At 37.9% G+C, this 16037-nt stretch overlaps 1 protein-coding gene across 2 annotated transcripts in view; it reads right to left on the reverse strand.

Annotated features, from left to right (window-relative positions):
• Window positions 1-477: 477 nt before the first annotated feature.
• The window catches only part of nfatc3a (nuclear factor of activated T cells 3a), a 182441-nt gene continuing 166881 nt past the window's right edge, over window positions 478-16037 (reverse strand). For both annotated transcript variants that reach the window (XM_073069947.1, XM_073069949.1), the window contains exon 10: window positions 478-4518. In XM_073069947.1, coding sequence (XP_072926048.1) covers window positions 4397-4518 — 122 coding nt within the window. In that variant the 3' untranslated portion in view covers window positions 478-4396. The remainder of the gene's footprint in view (window positions 4519-16037) is intronic.

Raw genomic sequence — 16037 nt, forward strand, 5'->3', positions numbered from 1 at the left:
CCACAGACCATTCCCAGTGGTTTCTTCCCCAGCTCTTTTTCCTAGTAAACTACATGTCTAACCAGAAACAATACGAACTAAGCAGTAGTAACTTGTAGTCAGAGGTAGATTGGAGTAAAAGCAGTACCTTCGTAGTTTCTGATTGCTACAGATCTGTCTCCTACCTGTTAGCCACTGCAAATTATTCACCAGGGTTCTCTGTAGTTGCCTCTTCCCCATGGCCTAAGAGCTGCCTCTTGAATTGCACTGTGAGTTCCATTCATTTATTAAGGTACAACAACTTCAAGAGAAAAGCAGGGAACACCATCATCCACCATAAACTACATGGTTTGACATCATAGCCTTTGATTGTTAATTAAGATGGAGTTTGCCGTATTCTTCTCAGATCTGTATATTTTTATGTGAAATACATAATAATTTAAAAAACATTAAAACCTTCTGCCTGTAACTTCAAGTAACTGATAAAAGCACTCAATGTTACACATCTTACATTTTATTTAAACACTATGATTTAAGAGCCTAGATGTAAGTTCCTTCATTTGTATGTCTCTCAACAGCACAGCAATCTTAAAATTCCTTACAAAATTTAAAAATACAAAATGTACATGAAATTACAAGGCTCTGTAAACATCTGCAAAATAGCTGACGTAGCCTGTAGTAGTTTTGCTCCTTCTACAAAACATACAATTGTTGAATAACCGACCATTAGGAATGACATCTGTTTTGAGTATCAAAAATAGAGTTTTAAAGCAAGTGTTCACACCAGCAAGTGAAAGTTTTATTCTTTGGTTAAAAAAAGGATGGCAGTTCCATTGACACAGTAATGTTTTCCAAAGGATGAACATAATTGCACTGAAGCCAGTTTCAGTTCCAAATTATACAATCCCAATTCCATCCTTTTTATAACTAACACAATTATAATCCAGTACCCTTAATGTAGTTTATTTTTACTAAAATACAACCAAAGTTTTTTGAAATTTACAGATTTCTGTAGCATTTGAATAAAGTGTTAAGGCTTTCCCTACAGCTTTCCAAAAGTTCTACGAGTGTTTTTTTTAAATACACATCCAGTCAGCTCAGAGGGTACCATAATTTCAGCTTATCTTTTGTAAATACCAACAGGCCAAAACTCCACTGTGCTGTTAACAAAGCTGAATTTGCATAGCCTAAAGTCTGTGCTTTTATGACAATCAATTAAAACAAACAAGATTCACGAAGTTGTTGCTTTCTACATACTTATTAAAGAAAGAGCCAACAAAATGCCATTCTATTAAGACCTTTGTATGTAATCCTTGACAAAGCAGTTATATAGAAGTGGATGACCACAGCTATAGATTTTTTAAAAAAGCAGTTCTAGAATTTCTATGTCTTCAGGCGTCAAGGTAATTTTGAAGGCAACGGGAGGTTCAGTGCATAGGATTTTCTGGGGAGTTTACAGGCTTCCATACACTAGTATAGTACAGCTTCACAAGTCACTTAAGAGAATTCGCAAGGACAACTCACATGGTATGCCAATCATTGCAAATTCCACATGCTATGATATTCAAGGTCAAAAGCTAAGGCAGGAAAGCAGTACGTCATCATTGATTAATTTTTGCAATAAGTGCTCGATATAATGTGAACTAAACCAAGCTTGATGTTTATCATAGTGGTTCAGCATAGGAAGAGGAAAACAATGGAACCTTTTCACTATTGTGCAAGAAAAGATACTCAGGTCAGAGCTTCCTAAAACTGAGAGCAGGGTCATCAAAATATAATCCTGCTTCATTAACTAATTCATTATTTTTTCACATGTGAAATTGCAATTTGGCAGTTAGAAGATCAACACCCAACATGTAAAAACTCAAAACAAATAACTCCCTATTAATTACAAATAGGACTCTTTGTGAGTCCCACAGTAATCAAGATTGTCCTTCAAATTGTTTTTTCAGAAGGCGAGTAAAATTAAACACTTGTATTTTTTTAATATTCCTCATGTGGTGTCAATTTTTTGCTTTGCATTGAACATGATTTTTTTTTTAACATTCCAAGCCTAAAAAATAAATTATCCTGACAAGAATAACAGCAACTTTTGTTCCATTTTCTGCATTACATCATTTCATGTCTCATTCTTTAAACTGTATTTGTATTATTTTATAAAACAGCCCTTGAGTGTGCATTTTATAAAAAGAACAAATACAGAATAGACCAATAGAGGAGTTGCTTCATTTAAATTTTAATTTTTAAAAATGTTTTCTAAGACTGGTATTCTACACAAATGACTACTGCATTGTTTTTAAGGTGGTGATGATTCAGTTTGCTATGGAGCTGAGCAAACAGGACTTCAACTACTCCACATGCTAGTCCTTTGAATGTTGCACAACTTCTCTGAGAAGAAAAACTGGGCCCAGATTTTGTACTTACTGGTGAAGTAATGGCACTTGCTATTGATCTCAAAAAAAATTGTCCACAAAACAATCCAGTGGTTTTTTGGGGTTGGTGGGATTCTTTCCTTTTCTGATGGGTATTGCTGTAAGGCATCAGTTCAACATGATCTGGCAGCCATAATTAATTACATCAAGCTGGTTGACTAGCTAATCACATTAAAACTTTTTCTTAGACAGCAAACCAGAAAGGAAAAGACACAATTTTACAATTTTTAGCAAACATTTTAAACATTTCTGTTGGAAAAATAGAGATTGGAGCTTACACAAATGATTATGGTAGAAGCTAAAATATAAATAAACATCTTAAAAAATAAATATTTTAAAATCCACTAATATTTTGAAATATTTATTTGAGAGATTTAGTTTTTGGGCCAGAAAGTTTGTTAAGCCATCGTTATCTTAATCATTAAAAACTAATTTTGAACTTAAAAGCAAAATATTTTCAGCATATTTTTCAGTTCACTTGAAAATAGCTTAAATACCATCCTGTTATTTCGAACAATTTTCCTGAAGTCTAGTGGTAAAGGCTGTGAAATACAACCTGCAAGGAACCCAATTAGTAACAGCAACGTTGTGTCTACATTAAACTGCACATGCAATGAAAATTAATTTGCTGTCCGTTTTATGGTGTTAAGCCAGAGAATGCTGAGTTTTATCACTGTTACAACCTAAAATTTATGCCAATTGTTTCTTAATTTTATTTCCACTTTACCAAAGACAAATGTCATGAATTATAACTCCATCTATAATTACTTAAAATGTAATTCAGAATATCTGATATCTGATCTAAACAATCCTAATTATATATAAAAACAGATTACCAGTGCTACTAAGTGAACAAAGTACTATTTTTCTCCACAGTTCCATATTGCATATACAGCTAATATGACTGCTTTTTCATGGGACTTGCCAGATGAAGTTAGCCAGTGGAGATTTGCGAGTCACATGGGTTTTTGCAAATGACCAAAGCACTTAAAATCCTCAGCAAACTTTTGTCTTTTAACTTGTATTTGATGGCTTCAACTTAAATTGTGACATAGTAAAAATTATTTATTCCATACATCTGTTACAAAAGGCATTAATTCTATTTCTGACAACTTCTAAAAGCTAAATTAGTAAGGCGCTTGTATTTGTGCTATTTTGAACATCTACAAAGTTGCAAAAACTCCTTCAATTTGGAATGTTGTTTCCCTCACCCTCCCTCCCCATCCTGACCACATATTTCCATGATGGAATGGTCTGTTAAATCTACAAGATACCAATTAAGTTTATAAACAAATGCAATCGTACATTTGGCTTTGCTTCCCATTAACAAATAAATTGTTAAATCATTTTTACACGATGGTTTCATGATATTAGCTACACTGGGCAGGTTTACTTATCTCTGGAAGTTTTCATTGTTAAGAAACCTATAAGCTTAATAAGCACCCTTCAGAATGACAAAATGCAGATGTCACTATTTGCAGCAATTCTTTTACCATCTATCTGTATTAACACCAAACCACAGACCTCACTAAACCCCACTTTAGCTTAAAACGTGTGTAATATTTTAAGGTAGGTACTACAGCAGATTCAAATTATCTTAATTGTAGTACATTATCCATATACAACACATTATTTGAATTAATCTACTTAAGAAGAGCAAACTCTCAAAGTGTTGCTACAGTAGATTAAAGTCACCTCTAAGCTCTTTCAGAGTTATTATTCATGTTGCTGTTAAATGCAGGAAACAGAAGACAGCATTTATGGAACATTACAATGCAGGACTGACACCATATGGTTAAACTTCAGTATAGAACTGCAGCACCCCTTGTAGAACTATGTACGGATCAACTGTTCCAGTTTATAAAAGGCCACAATGTTGGAAGCACAGCAAATTTTTAATTTGGGGTTGAGGGTGGGATTGATGTTGGACATCAACCTGACGAAGATCAGCAAGACAACTAAATACATGCTGTTTGTAGCTGACATTAAACTCCTTCAGGTATTTCATTTTCCAAAGCTTCAGGGCAGGCACACTGTGACTGCACATGCGCCGCTGTTGCACGAGACGTTGGAATCTGTGACATATCTCTTCCAATAATTTCGTTCACTAGCAGAGAGAAAGAAGAAAAGTAAGAACATTTCCAGGAATAGATAATAATCCCAGAAAAAAATCATTACAATTATTATGTCAAATATTAACAGTTTAAAGAACTTGACAAGAATATAGTTCAACAGGCGTTCAATCTTGACGAAGACGTTTGAACATTCTATCTGAACAGCATTTAGGAGTACACAAGGATTGTATCTATTCAAGAAGGCATTTCACCACCACCTTTCTTCTTCAAGGCAATTGGGAGGGACAAGAACTGCTGGCCTTACCAGCACACTAGCATTTAAAAATGAAGAGTTTTTAAAATGCTTATTTCTAATATAACATGTTGTAACAATAGCATTATTTTAATACAATATATTAAATTAATCAATCAATCAATAGTAGCACCCTTACTGACATCACTTGGAGCACAACCATGGGGAAAATGATCAATTCCAACAGCAAGATGAATGGATCAATGCACTGTTGTAATTTATTCCTGTTTTCTCATGTAGCATATTGATCTGTTTATTAATTTTAAAGTATCAGACTTCAAGTAAATATTTTAACAAGCTATGCTTGCACATATGTAGTTATTTAAAGGTTCTCATCTCACAGTCAACCCCCTGAATAAGTAAATTGTTTATTAGTTTCTGATGCAAAATAATTGCTTAGCCTACAAGTTAAAAGAAAGTAGTGAGTAGCATAAAACACCATCTATACAGCCCAGCTACAAGGCACTTTGAAGCATTGAGTTCTACTGCCAAAAACATTGAAGTGGAAGTGCATCCAAATTTACTTCAGCCAAGCCAAGTACAGAAGACAATCACTCTTGGCCAAGTGGTGTTAAAATTGTGAGGGTGGCCATGAGTAATGGTTGGGATTCAAAAGACAAGAGTGCTGTGGCCATTTTAGGACAAGGTCTAGCCAGGAAACTTAGCTGAAAGTCTTTGACAGCTGGCAATTTTGCCATTAGTTTTGGCAGCCGTCAAAACTCACATTGTTTTAATGTTTTTAATAGGTAAATAAGAAATTATACTTAAAATTTAAAACACTTAACAAATTGCACTAATTTAAGGAAAACAATTTATATAAATCATTCTTGTTTTTCTGCTCTAATGAAATGAATGTGCTTGTCGATCCCAGAGAACATCAACAAACTTCTGCTCATTCACTGAAATGCATTGGGACGACAGCCAGGAACTAGCCAGGAAACATGGAACTTTTGTGGGAATTCTTATGTGAGCTGAGAAAGGCCATCGTAATTGGCCTTGTAAACAGCTTATCACCACTGGAGCTTAAGACCACTTCTTGGAGACATTCCCTTAATGGCTAACCATCTCGGCCACACCACCACTTCTGTAGCTTATAACTAACCTGGTGTTCTCTCTTTCCCTGATAAGATTAAGAGTTTTCAACCAAATATGGTAACTCTGCTCCTGTCACTAAGATAATGCCTGAGTTTCCAATAGAGTGGATTCTGGTTAACTGAGACACATTGGGACCAGTACATTTTGGCCCAAATAAACAACAGCCCCAATTAACTGAAGTTTCATGGAAATAGTTTTAAAAAAAAGGTATAAAAATGACAGAGTAAACAGAATTAGGTATTTAAATTAAATACAGAACAAACAAAAACACTACCAATAGTACTACAAAACTTTATTAGTTCCTAATAGTTATTGATGGAGGAATTAATCCACTGTGTGCGATGAACAATATCAGCACAGACGCTGAATGCAAATAATAGACTGCCTTTATACAATGCTGTCAATGATTACATCCTCCAAATCTTCATTTTCATTGTAACATTCAAGATGATTGTCGCTATCTTCAAATTCTTTGTAGTTCCTAACTTGAAGTAGTGAAATAATTTTAACTTTCAGCCCTTCCTGGCTTCTCCAAGCCTGAATGCATGAAACCGCAGTGAGCAAAACAGTTCTGAATTGTCTTATTGTTTATTTTTTGCCAACTATCAGTCACAAAAATCACAGTTTTTTTGAAGACAAACACATGACTGATGCTATTTAAAAACTGTTTGCTCTAGGTATGGTGTGGCGTATAACAGCCAAACAAGTGTGTGCGACAGATGCTAGTTTGAACTTGTTCAGCAGATCTCCTGCTCCAATTTAGCAGCATAGTTGTCCTATATAAATAAAGAGAAACCCAGCTATTTTTTGATTTGTTTTTATTCTTTAAGAGTTGTCCCAAATAAGCAGCAGCCCCAGATGATGCCTGGCACAATTAACCAGAATCCACTTTACTCTCTGTTTTCATATTAGATTTTCATCATGATTGTAATTATTTTTAAACCAGAGATTTATTTTTAAGAAATAGTCCAATGACAAGAAATAGCAAAATTAAATACCGAAATTCAACCCTTGATGAGAAATTTGGACATCATATTTTCAAAGTTATTTTCTTTACTTTTAAGGAAGTTAATAAACCTTAATCAAAAATGGAAATAATAAAGAAACTGAATATTTGTAAAGAAACCAATACCTAATTCTTTCACAAATATAGATTCACAATTTTCTACCAGCCTCTAGTGTAGGCAAAATAATTTGTTCTTGTTGTAAATGGACCAGTCAACAAGAAAATGGATAAAATTATCAGTTCCTCAAGCCACATATGTAGGCTGAAAACAGGTCACTCATTTTAATAACACTGGACAATTTTTTTTCTAAAGTACAGGTGGTCCCTGAGTTACGAACGTCTGACTTACCAACAACTCGTACTTACGAACCGAGGAAAGAGAATGCCGTCCGCCATTTTAAGTCAGATCTCAACGCCGTCCGCCATTTTAAGTCGTTGGCGTTGACACTGTGTTGAGTGTTTTAACTTTGTATTTGGCTTAAATTTTTCTTAATAAGATTCACCCTGACCTCCCCCCCCCAATTCTGGTTGGCTGGTGGCACCGTGAGATCAGTGCCAGGCTCAAGAACGAAGGTTCCCGAGTTTGATCTAGTGACAGACCGCTCCCGTGCCGGGTTGATGTTGATCCAGTGACTCCCATACCATCCGTGCTGGGTTGATGTCCAGCTCGCAACTCGACCTCGCTAAAAAAAAACACTGCCACTTCCAGTTTAAATTCCCATGCGGAATATTGTGCAGAATCAAATACCCAAACCCAGCACAGCCCCCACTTGTCCCATTTAGCCTGCCTCAGTGCGGTGGACTTTCGGACCCAGGGAATTCAGTGCGGTGGTCCTTAGGACCCAGCAGACCTTGGGAGCCGGCGCAGCTCGGGACCTGCCGCCCGCAGTGTTTCTGTTCCATTGACGGGAAGTGATCACGGTTGAAAATAAAGTGGAAATAATGAATCGTTTGGAAAGAGGTGAAACGCCATTGGTCACTGGAAAAATGTTAGGCTACAGTCGGTCAACGTTCGGAACAATTTTAAAGGATAACGGATAAAGTGAGAATAATGGAACATGTGAAAGGCCCTGCCCCAATGAAAGCTACAATTATTACTAAGCAACACGGTGGTTTAATTATTGGAATACATACGTTTCTTAAGTGTTTTATATGCTTAGAGAGGTAAAATATATACTATATGCTAAGACAAATGTTTGACTAACTGACACTAAATAATACCAGATGTACTTGTTCCAACTTACGTACAAATCCAACTTAAAGACAGACTCAGGAACAGAACTCGTATGTAACCCGGGGACTGCCTGTATTGCTTCCTCAAGTTTTTTTTTGTTTATGATATACCACTTGAACACAAATATAATTTCAGACTACTGAAATCACATAGGAATTTTGAAAAACAGTAAATTAATTTACCGGTATGTTGAACATAATGCATTTAATTAAATAATGGCACTGACACTTGGCAATAGTTCAACTAAGCTAAAAATGTTTTGTTGATGATTTTCATTTGTCCTCGTGGTGCCTGAGGCTGCTCGTTTAAATGTGTAACAGTAAACAGCCAGTATTGATGGATTTCAGTTGCCCTGATACCATTTCTCCATGACCGGAATGTCCTGTTGGAACCTTAAACCATGCTTGTCACTGACAGCATCAAGATTTGCAGAAAAGAGCTCCAAAGTAAATGCAGAATATGAATCTTTAGTGACATATAGCACTTTGTGGTTTTGTATGCTTGATGCATGGTGTCAACTAACTGCATGTAGTTTGGTGCTCTGTATTTGCCAAGACAATTTTCAACAACATCCTTGAATGCCATCCATGCAATTTTCTTCACTTTCCCACTAGAATTTCTTTGAATTGCTTGTTATTATTTGATTTGTGGACTAACAAAAATTCCTTCCTTAATCTTGGCATCGGTTATTCTGGGAAATATCTGTCTCAAATATTGAAATCCTTAACAAAAATTTATAGCCTTTCTAAAACCTGTCCTGCCATATAGCATCCACCCTGCCTATGCATACCCAAGCATAAAGAACAAGATACAAAACGTTTCAGCTTACATTGTGGGCAACATTTTAATTGACTTGCAATATGAATTTAAATAACAAATATAGGTGATCTAAAAAATAAGGTGCGTAATTTAAAAAAGGGAAACTTCATGGTGATTTTCATGATCAGCAGCTGAAAGTCCATAAGATACACCAAAAAGTATTCAAGAAGCAAAATCTTAGTTGCCTATTGTTAGTTTTGGTAATTACCTTTTTGGTAATTTATGAAGAAAAAATGTTCTTAAAGGTGGAATTGTTTCACATGCATCTTTCATTGTCAAAATTGCTACCTGTTCAATCTAGACAGGCATGTCCCACAATGTTAGACGGCAATTATAAAATTATCTTAATGCTCAAGAAGGAACAAAACTGTTTCAATTTTTAAAAACAAGAGTAGAAATCAATTTTTGCTATCAAATAGCATACCTGTGTGCCACATCCAGTCTCAGATTCAAGTCTCAAATCTACCATCTTTATCTATAATTGGATTTATAACCAAAGAACCTGATCTGCATACTTCACCTTCCCGTCTTTTCAACTGTTTGCTTTATGGAGGGGGAAAAAAAACTATTCATCCATTCTAAACAAAGTACAACATGTATTGCTTGTCAGATTTACAACACAGCGTGGTGCAAACATATGAAAAAAAGACACTATTAACTCTTTCGGAATTAACGGGGAGCTAAAAAGGTAAGTGAGATTTCCTAAAGTACTTAACGTATATTTGAGGTATTCAAGTTGATAACACTTTCAAAATAAAAAAAGGTTTAGTCCATATAACCTGTTGTCTCAAATAAGTGGCAATCTGTAGAGTGAAAATTTATGAATTAGCGGAAATATTTGAACAGGAGGTGCTCTTTTAAAAGGACTCAAATGGTGAACTACAAATTAACACCTCTATTAAGCTATAATTCAGGATTCCTATTTATATGCTAGTTTGCCAACTCAAATTTGATTAGTCAACAATCTTTTTCATCCTTTGAACAGTGCACATGAAACACCTGCTTCTGCAATGTACAAAGGATATATTATTGTCCATGTTTCAAAGTAGTTGATGACAGCCAGAAATATCTGTGACTTATATCTAATCAAGGAGTAATAACTATTTGGGTATCTAAGCGAAACACAATTCTGATCTCTGAAGGTGAAATTTTAATTACATGGCATTTACCTCAATTTAATATTTGCTAATAGTATGCTAATGGGAAAATAGTAACAATCCTATTTGTTTATGCTTGACCCAATTCTTTATAAAAATGCTTATTACACTGAGAATTACACTCTCAATATTAGCTTAAAATATTCAGACTCACTACTTCATACTACTATGTTTAATTAATGAATAAGGGAGTTTTTTTTAGCCAGAGAGGAGTGAATCTGTGGAATGCTCTGCCAAAGGCTTCAGTGGAGGCCATGTCTAAGGTGGAAGCTGATAGTTTCCCGATTGGTCCGGGCATCAAAGGACATGGTAAGAAAGCAGGTGTATGGGGTTGAGTGTGATCTGGGATCAGCCATGATGGAATGGCAGAGCAGACTCAATGGGCTGAATAGACTAATTCTGCTCCTATGTCTTATGCTCTAGACTGCATTATAGCCCTGGTTCGAACACAGACAAAATAAGAGCTCTGAATTCTTCAGGTGAATTGAGAATAACCTCACTTGACAACAGCAGCACTTGACCCCAGTTTAGAAAGCCTTCCACTGACTGTCATCATAGTGCAAAGTAAGATGCTAATAGCTGTTGGAGGGCACTGCTGGAATTCAGGAGAATGAGAGGGGCTTTAATAGAAACATAATATTATGAAAGGGTTAGATAAGATAGAGACAGGGAAGTTGCTTCCACTGGTGCGTGACACTAGAACTAGGGGACATAACCTTAAGACTCAGGAACTAGATTTAGGATGGAGATGAAGAGAAACTGCTTTTCACAGACAGCAGTCGGTGGAATTCTCTGCCCAGGGAAGCAGTCGAGGTTGCCCCATTAAATACAATTAAGACAGTTAAATACAGTTCCTCCAGCATCTTGGGGTGTGTTGTTAAGATACCGTTAGGTAGAATTTTGTATTTCAGGGGAATTAAGGGTTATGGGGAAAAGACTGTAGATGAAGCAGAGTCCAAGATAATTATCATGGCCATATCAGCCAATGTCTTATTGATGGCAGAGCAGACTCGATGGGTCAGATGGCCTACTCCTGTTCCTATTTTTTATGTTCTTTGTGAAAAGGAAAAAGTTTGTCATTAAGTATTCTACTTTGTTCAATTGAAGAAAATCAAGTTTTTAGTAGCTACTACTTGGCTTAGCCATATTTTAAATAAATAGAAGCTGTCAAGTCCTATGTCAGTAGAAGTGCAGAATTCGTCAAAAGTGGCTGCACAACCAGACAAGGTGGTGTTTAGCATGCTGGCATTTATCAGTCAGAGCACTGAGTTTAGCTTAGGATTAGAGGCAGCTTATTGCAGTTGTATAACCATACTTTTGAGTATAGTGATTCATTTGTTGTTGGCCCCCAACCAACACATACTCCACTCTCCCCTCCTACCCCTCCTCACAGCCCCCCACCCTGCTCTCATGACTACACCTCTCCCTCACCTGAAACCTCCACGGTGGGCTTCACAGCTGAACAGGTGAGAAGACAGCTGAAACATCTCCACCCAAGCAAGGCTGCAGGCCCGGATGGTGTCAGCCCCAGGGTGCTCAAAGCCTGTGCCCCCCAGCTATGTGGAGTACTTCACCATGTCTTCAACCTGAGCCCAAGTCTCCAGAGGGTTCCTGTGCTGTGGAAGACGTCCTGCCTCACCCCGTACCGAAGACGCTGCGCCCCAGTGGCTCCAATGACAACAGGCCGGTGGCATTGACCTCCCACATCATGAAGACCCTGGAGAGACTTGTTCTAGAGCAGCTCCGGCCTATGGTTAGGCCACACTTAGACCCTCTCCAGTTCACCTACCAGCCCCAACTAGGAGTTGAGGATGCCATCGTCTACCTGCTGAACTGAGTCTACGTCCACCTGGACAAGCCGGCGAGCACTGTGAGGGTCATGTTTTTTGACTTCTCCAGTGCGTTCAACACCATCCGCCCTGCTCTGCTGGGTGAGAAGCTGACAGTGATGCAGGTGGATGCTTCCCTGGTGTCATGGATTATTGATTACCTGACTGGCAGACCACAGTACATGCGCTTGCAACACTGTGTGTCAGACAGAGTGGTCAGCAACACTGGGGCTCCACAGGGGACTGTCCTGTCTCCCTTTCTCTTCACTATCTACACCTTGGACTTCAGTAACTGCACAGAGTCTTGCCATCTTCAGAAGTTTTCTGATGACTGCCATAGTTGGATGCATCAGCAAGGGAGATGAGGCTGAGTACAGGGCTACAGTGGGAAACTTTGTCACATAGTGTGAGCAGAATCATCTGCAGCTTAATGTGAAAAAGACTAAGGAGCAGGTGGTGGACCTGAGGAGGGCTAAGGCACCGGTGACCCCTGTTTCCATCCAAGGGGTCAGTGTGGACATGATGGAGGATTACAAATACCTGCGGATATGAATTGACAATAAACTGGACTGGTCAAAGAACACTGAGGCTGTCTACAAGAAGGGTCAGAGCCGTCTCTACTTCCTGAGGAGACTGAGGTCCTTTAACATCTGCCAGACAATGCTGAGGATGTTCTACGAGTCTGTGGTGGCCAGTGCTATCATGTTTGCTGTTGTGTGCTGGGGCAGCAGGCTGAGGGTAGCAGACACCACCAGAATCAACAAACTCATTCATAAGGCCAGTGATGTGTGGAGGTGGAAATGGACTCCCTGACTGTGGTGTCGGAAAAGAGAATGCTATCCAAGTTGCATGCCATCTTGGACAATGTCTCCTATCCACTCCATAATGTACTGGTTAGGCACAGGAGTACATTCAGCCAGAGACTCATTCCACCGAGATGCAACACTGAGCGCCATAGGAAGTCATTCCTGCCTGTGGCCATCAAACTTTACAACTCCTCCCTCAGAGGGTCAGACACCCTGAGCCAATAGGCTGGTCCTGGACTTATTTCCACTTGGAATAATTTACTTATTATTATTATTATTATTATTATTATTATTTTTAAATTATTTATGGTTTTATATTGCTATATCTCTACACTATTCTTGGTCGGTGCGACTGTAACGAAACCCAATTTCCCTTGGGATCAATAAAGTATGTCTGTCTGTCTAGTGTACAGTTTTGGTCACCCTGGTGAGGATGCAAGAGATTTATGAGGATATTGCCAAGACTAGAGACTCTGAATTAGAATGAAGTTGGTCAAATAGGAATTTTATTTCTTAAGAGAATGAGGAATAATCTCATAGAAGTTTATAAAATCATTAGGGATATGGTTAAGGTGGATGGTCTTTACGGTTGAAGCGTCCAAAACTAGCAGGGACAGACACAAGAGGGGAGAAACTTAAACGAGAACTGAGAGAACTGTTCTTACACAGAGGATAGTAGGCTGCCAGGATAAGTGAGTGATGCAAATACATACAACATTTAAGAGGCATTTAGATGGGAGGGGAAGAGGTTGGATGGTTATCAGGCGAACTTGGGCATCTGGGACTGGCAGGGAAGATGCTGTGGCTGGCATAGGTCAATTGGTCCAAAGGGCCTGTTTCCTTGTTGTATTACTGTATGACTCTATGGAACTAAGACTTCTGCAAATGAGTGACATTGCCACAGCCTTTAAAATTTGATGTAGGTATGGAAAATAGAAACATCCTGATGTGCATTTGGCTTTCTCTGTAACTTTAATTTTCAAATCAAGCAATTAATATGATTTGGAGACCAGCAGAAGCTAACTGACCCAACTACTTCAAAAGATTGATTTAAAGAAAATATCTTTCCTCACCAAGCATCCAATTTCAAAAAATGTTTTTTTCTGACTACATCAAACAAAATATTCAAAATTTTAGAGAATTATTCTGAAATTGCTAAGTACTGAAAGTTGGTCAAAGTCCTTTTTTATTCTGGAAATAAATGAAAATGATAAATATTCAAACAGGGTTGTACTTTCAAGCTACCATGAACTTTCCCTTCCAACATTATTGAATGCTTTCCTTACCAAACTCTTGACAGGTTCAGAATTTTTTTTGGAAAACTAAACCACCTGAAAAGTCCTCCAAAGCATATTCAGTGTGATTCAAATTACTTTTACCACTTCTGCCTTTGCCCAGCAATCAATCATTCATAAAACAATAATGCTTTAAATTATTTTTTGCAATAAACAAAATGGTATACTTGGTTCCTCAGAAACTTGCAAGACTGTCATTGCTAATGAAACCAGCATACTTTTTCTCACAACAACACACACAAAATGCTGGTGGAACACAGCAGGCCAGGCAGCATCTATAGGGAAAAGCGCTGTCGACATTTCAGGCCCACGTCCCATTCCCATTCTGATATGTCTATCCATGGCCTCCTCTATTGTCAAAATGAATCCAAACTCAGGTTGGAGGAAAAACACCTTATATACCGGCTGGGTAGCCTCCAACCTGATGGCATGAACATTGACTTCCCTAACTTCTGTTAATGCCCCTCTTCCCCTTCTTACCCCATCCCTGACATATTTAGTTGTTTGCCTGTTCTCCATCTCCCTCTGGTGCTCCCCCCCCCCATTTCTTTCTCCTGAGGCCTCCCGTCCCATGATCCTTCTCCAGCTCTGTATCACTTTCGCCAATCACCTTTCCAGCTCTTAGCTTCATCCCACCCCCTCGGTCTTCTCCTATCACTTCGCATTTCCCCCTCCCCCCACTACTTTCAAATCTCTTACTATCTTTCCTTTCGGTTAGTCCTGACAAAGGGTCTCGGCCCGAAACGTCGACAGCGCTTCTCCCTATAGATGCTGCCTGGCTTGCTGTGTTCCACCAGCATTTTGTGTGTTGTTGTTGTTTGAATTTCCAGCATCTGCAGATTTCCTCATGTTTGACTTTTTCTCATCTATTTTTGTCTTTTTCAATTTTCCATCAATTGACCATTCAATTCTGTTCTCTAATTTAAATAGAACAATGTACATCTTTGTACATTGATGTACAAACCAGCGTACATTTAAAACAAACCATTCAATTCTGTTCTCTATTATTGCTGATGGGTTGGATGTTGAAGTTAAAAGTTTGGTTCTGCATTGTACGTGTTACTGGGTCAAATTCCAAAAATGAGCAAAGGAACATAAATGAAGCTGAATGAATACTTTGAATATTGCACTGTAAGAAAGTAGCAAGTGAGGACAAGAGCCAATATGAGAGTAGTCTTTCAATTAGGAATTCATCAGCTTGCATTCAATACTTCTTCCTATTATTTAATTCCTTATGGCATCCTTTGAATTCATTCATTTCAGCAAGCTTATTTTGAAACCACTTCTGGCTCTGATCCTTCCCATTGCCAGTTTCTTGTTCTATCATTGATATAAAGTCAGGTACAACTTTGCCTTATTTCCCTCCATTATCATAACTCCATAGCTGCAGTCTCTTTAAACTCAGCTTGTAACTTCACTGCCCCATTCAAGCCTCAATTAAAACCTATTACGGTACATTTGGTAACTATTTCAGTACGTTCCTGCTTGGGCGTGACTTCCAACCGTGAAGCAACTTGTGATGTTTACTAAAAATGCATATTAAATACAATCAAAACTAAAGAGAAATACAGTGGATTATAGTTAATTGGGCCATCAGTTAATTGCGGCTGCCACTTATTTGGGACAACTCAAAAAAAAACTGAGGAAATACCCAGGATACCTTTTGTTTACTTGGGACAGTATGCTGTTTAATTGGGGCAGGAGGCTGTTGCTGAACAGTTTCTTATTAGTGTCAGACACATGCACTTGTGTGGCTGTTAGATACGGCACCGTGCTTTGAGTGAAGTTTTTAAAATAGCACCAGTTGTGTGTGTTTACGTTCAAAAAGCAGTGTCACTGATAGCTTGTGAGAAATAAGCAGCAAGTCAACTCAAAACTATTTTGCTAAATGTGGTTTCAAGCAGTCAGGCTTGGGGATGCCAGATATAGCGGGGAGTGAAAATGAAACTATTTCACTACTTCAACAAGTTAGGAACTATGGAGAATTTGAAAGTATTGATAATTATCTTGAATGTTAC

Source organism: Hemitrygon akajei, chromosome 17 (genome assembly GCF_048418815.1).
Source record: "Hemitrygon akajei chromosome 17, sHemAka1.3, whole genome shotgun sequence".
Taxonomy (NCBI): domain Eukaryota; kingdom Metazoa; phylum Chordata; class Chondrichthyes; order Myliobatiformes; family Dasyatidae; genus Hemitrygon; species Hemitrygon akajei.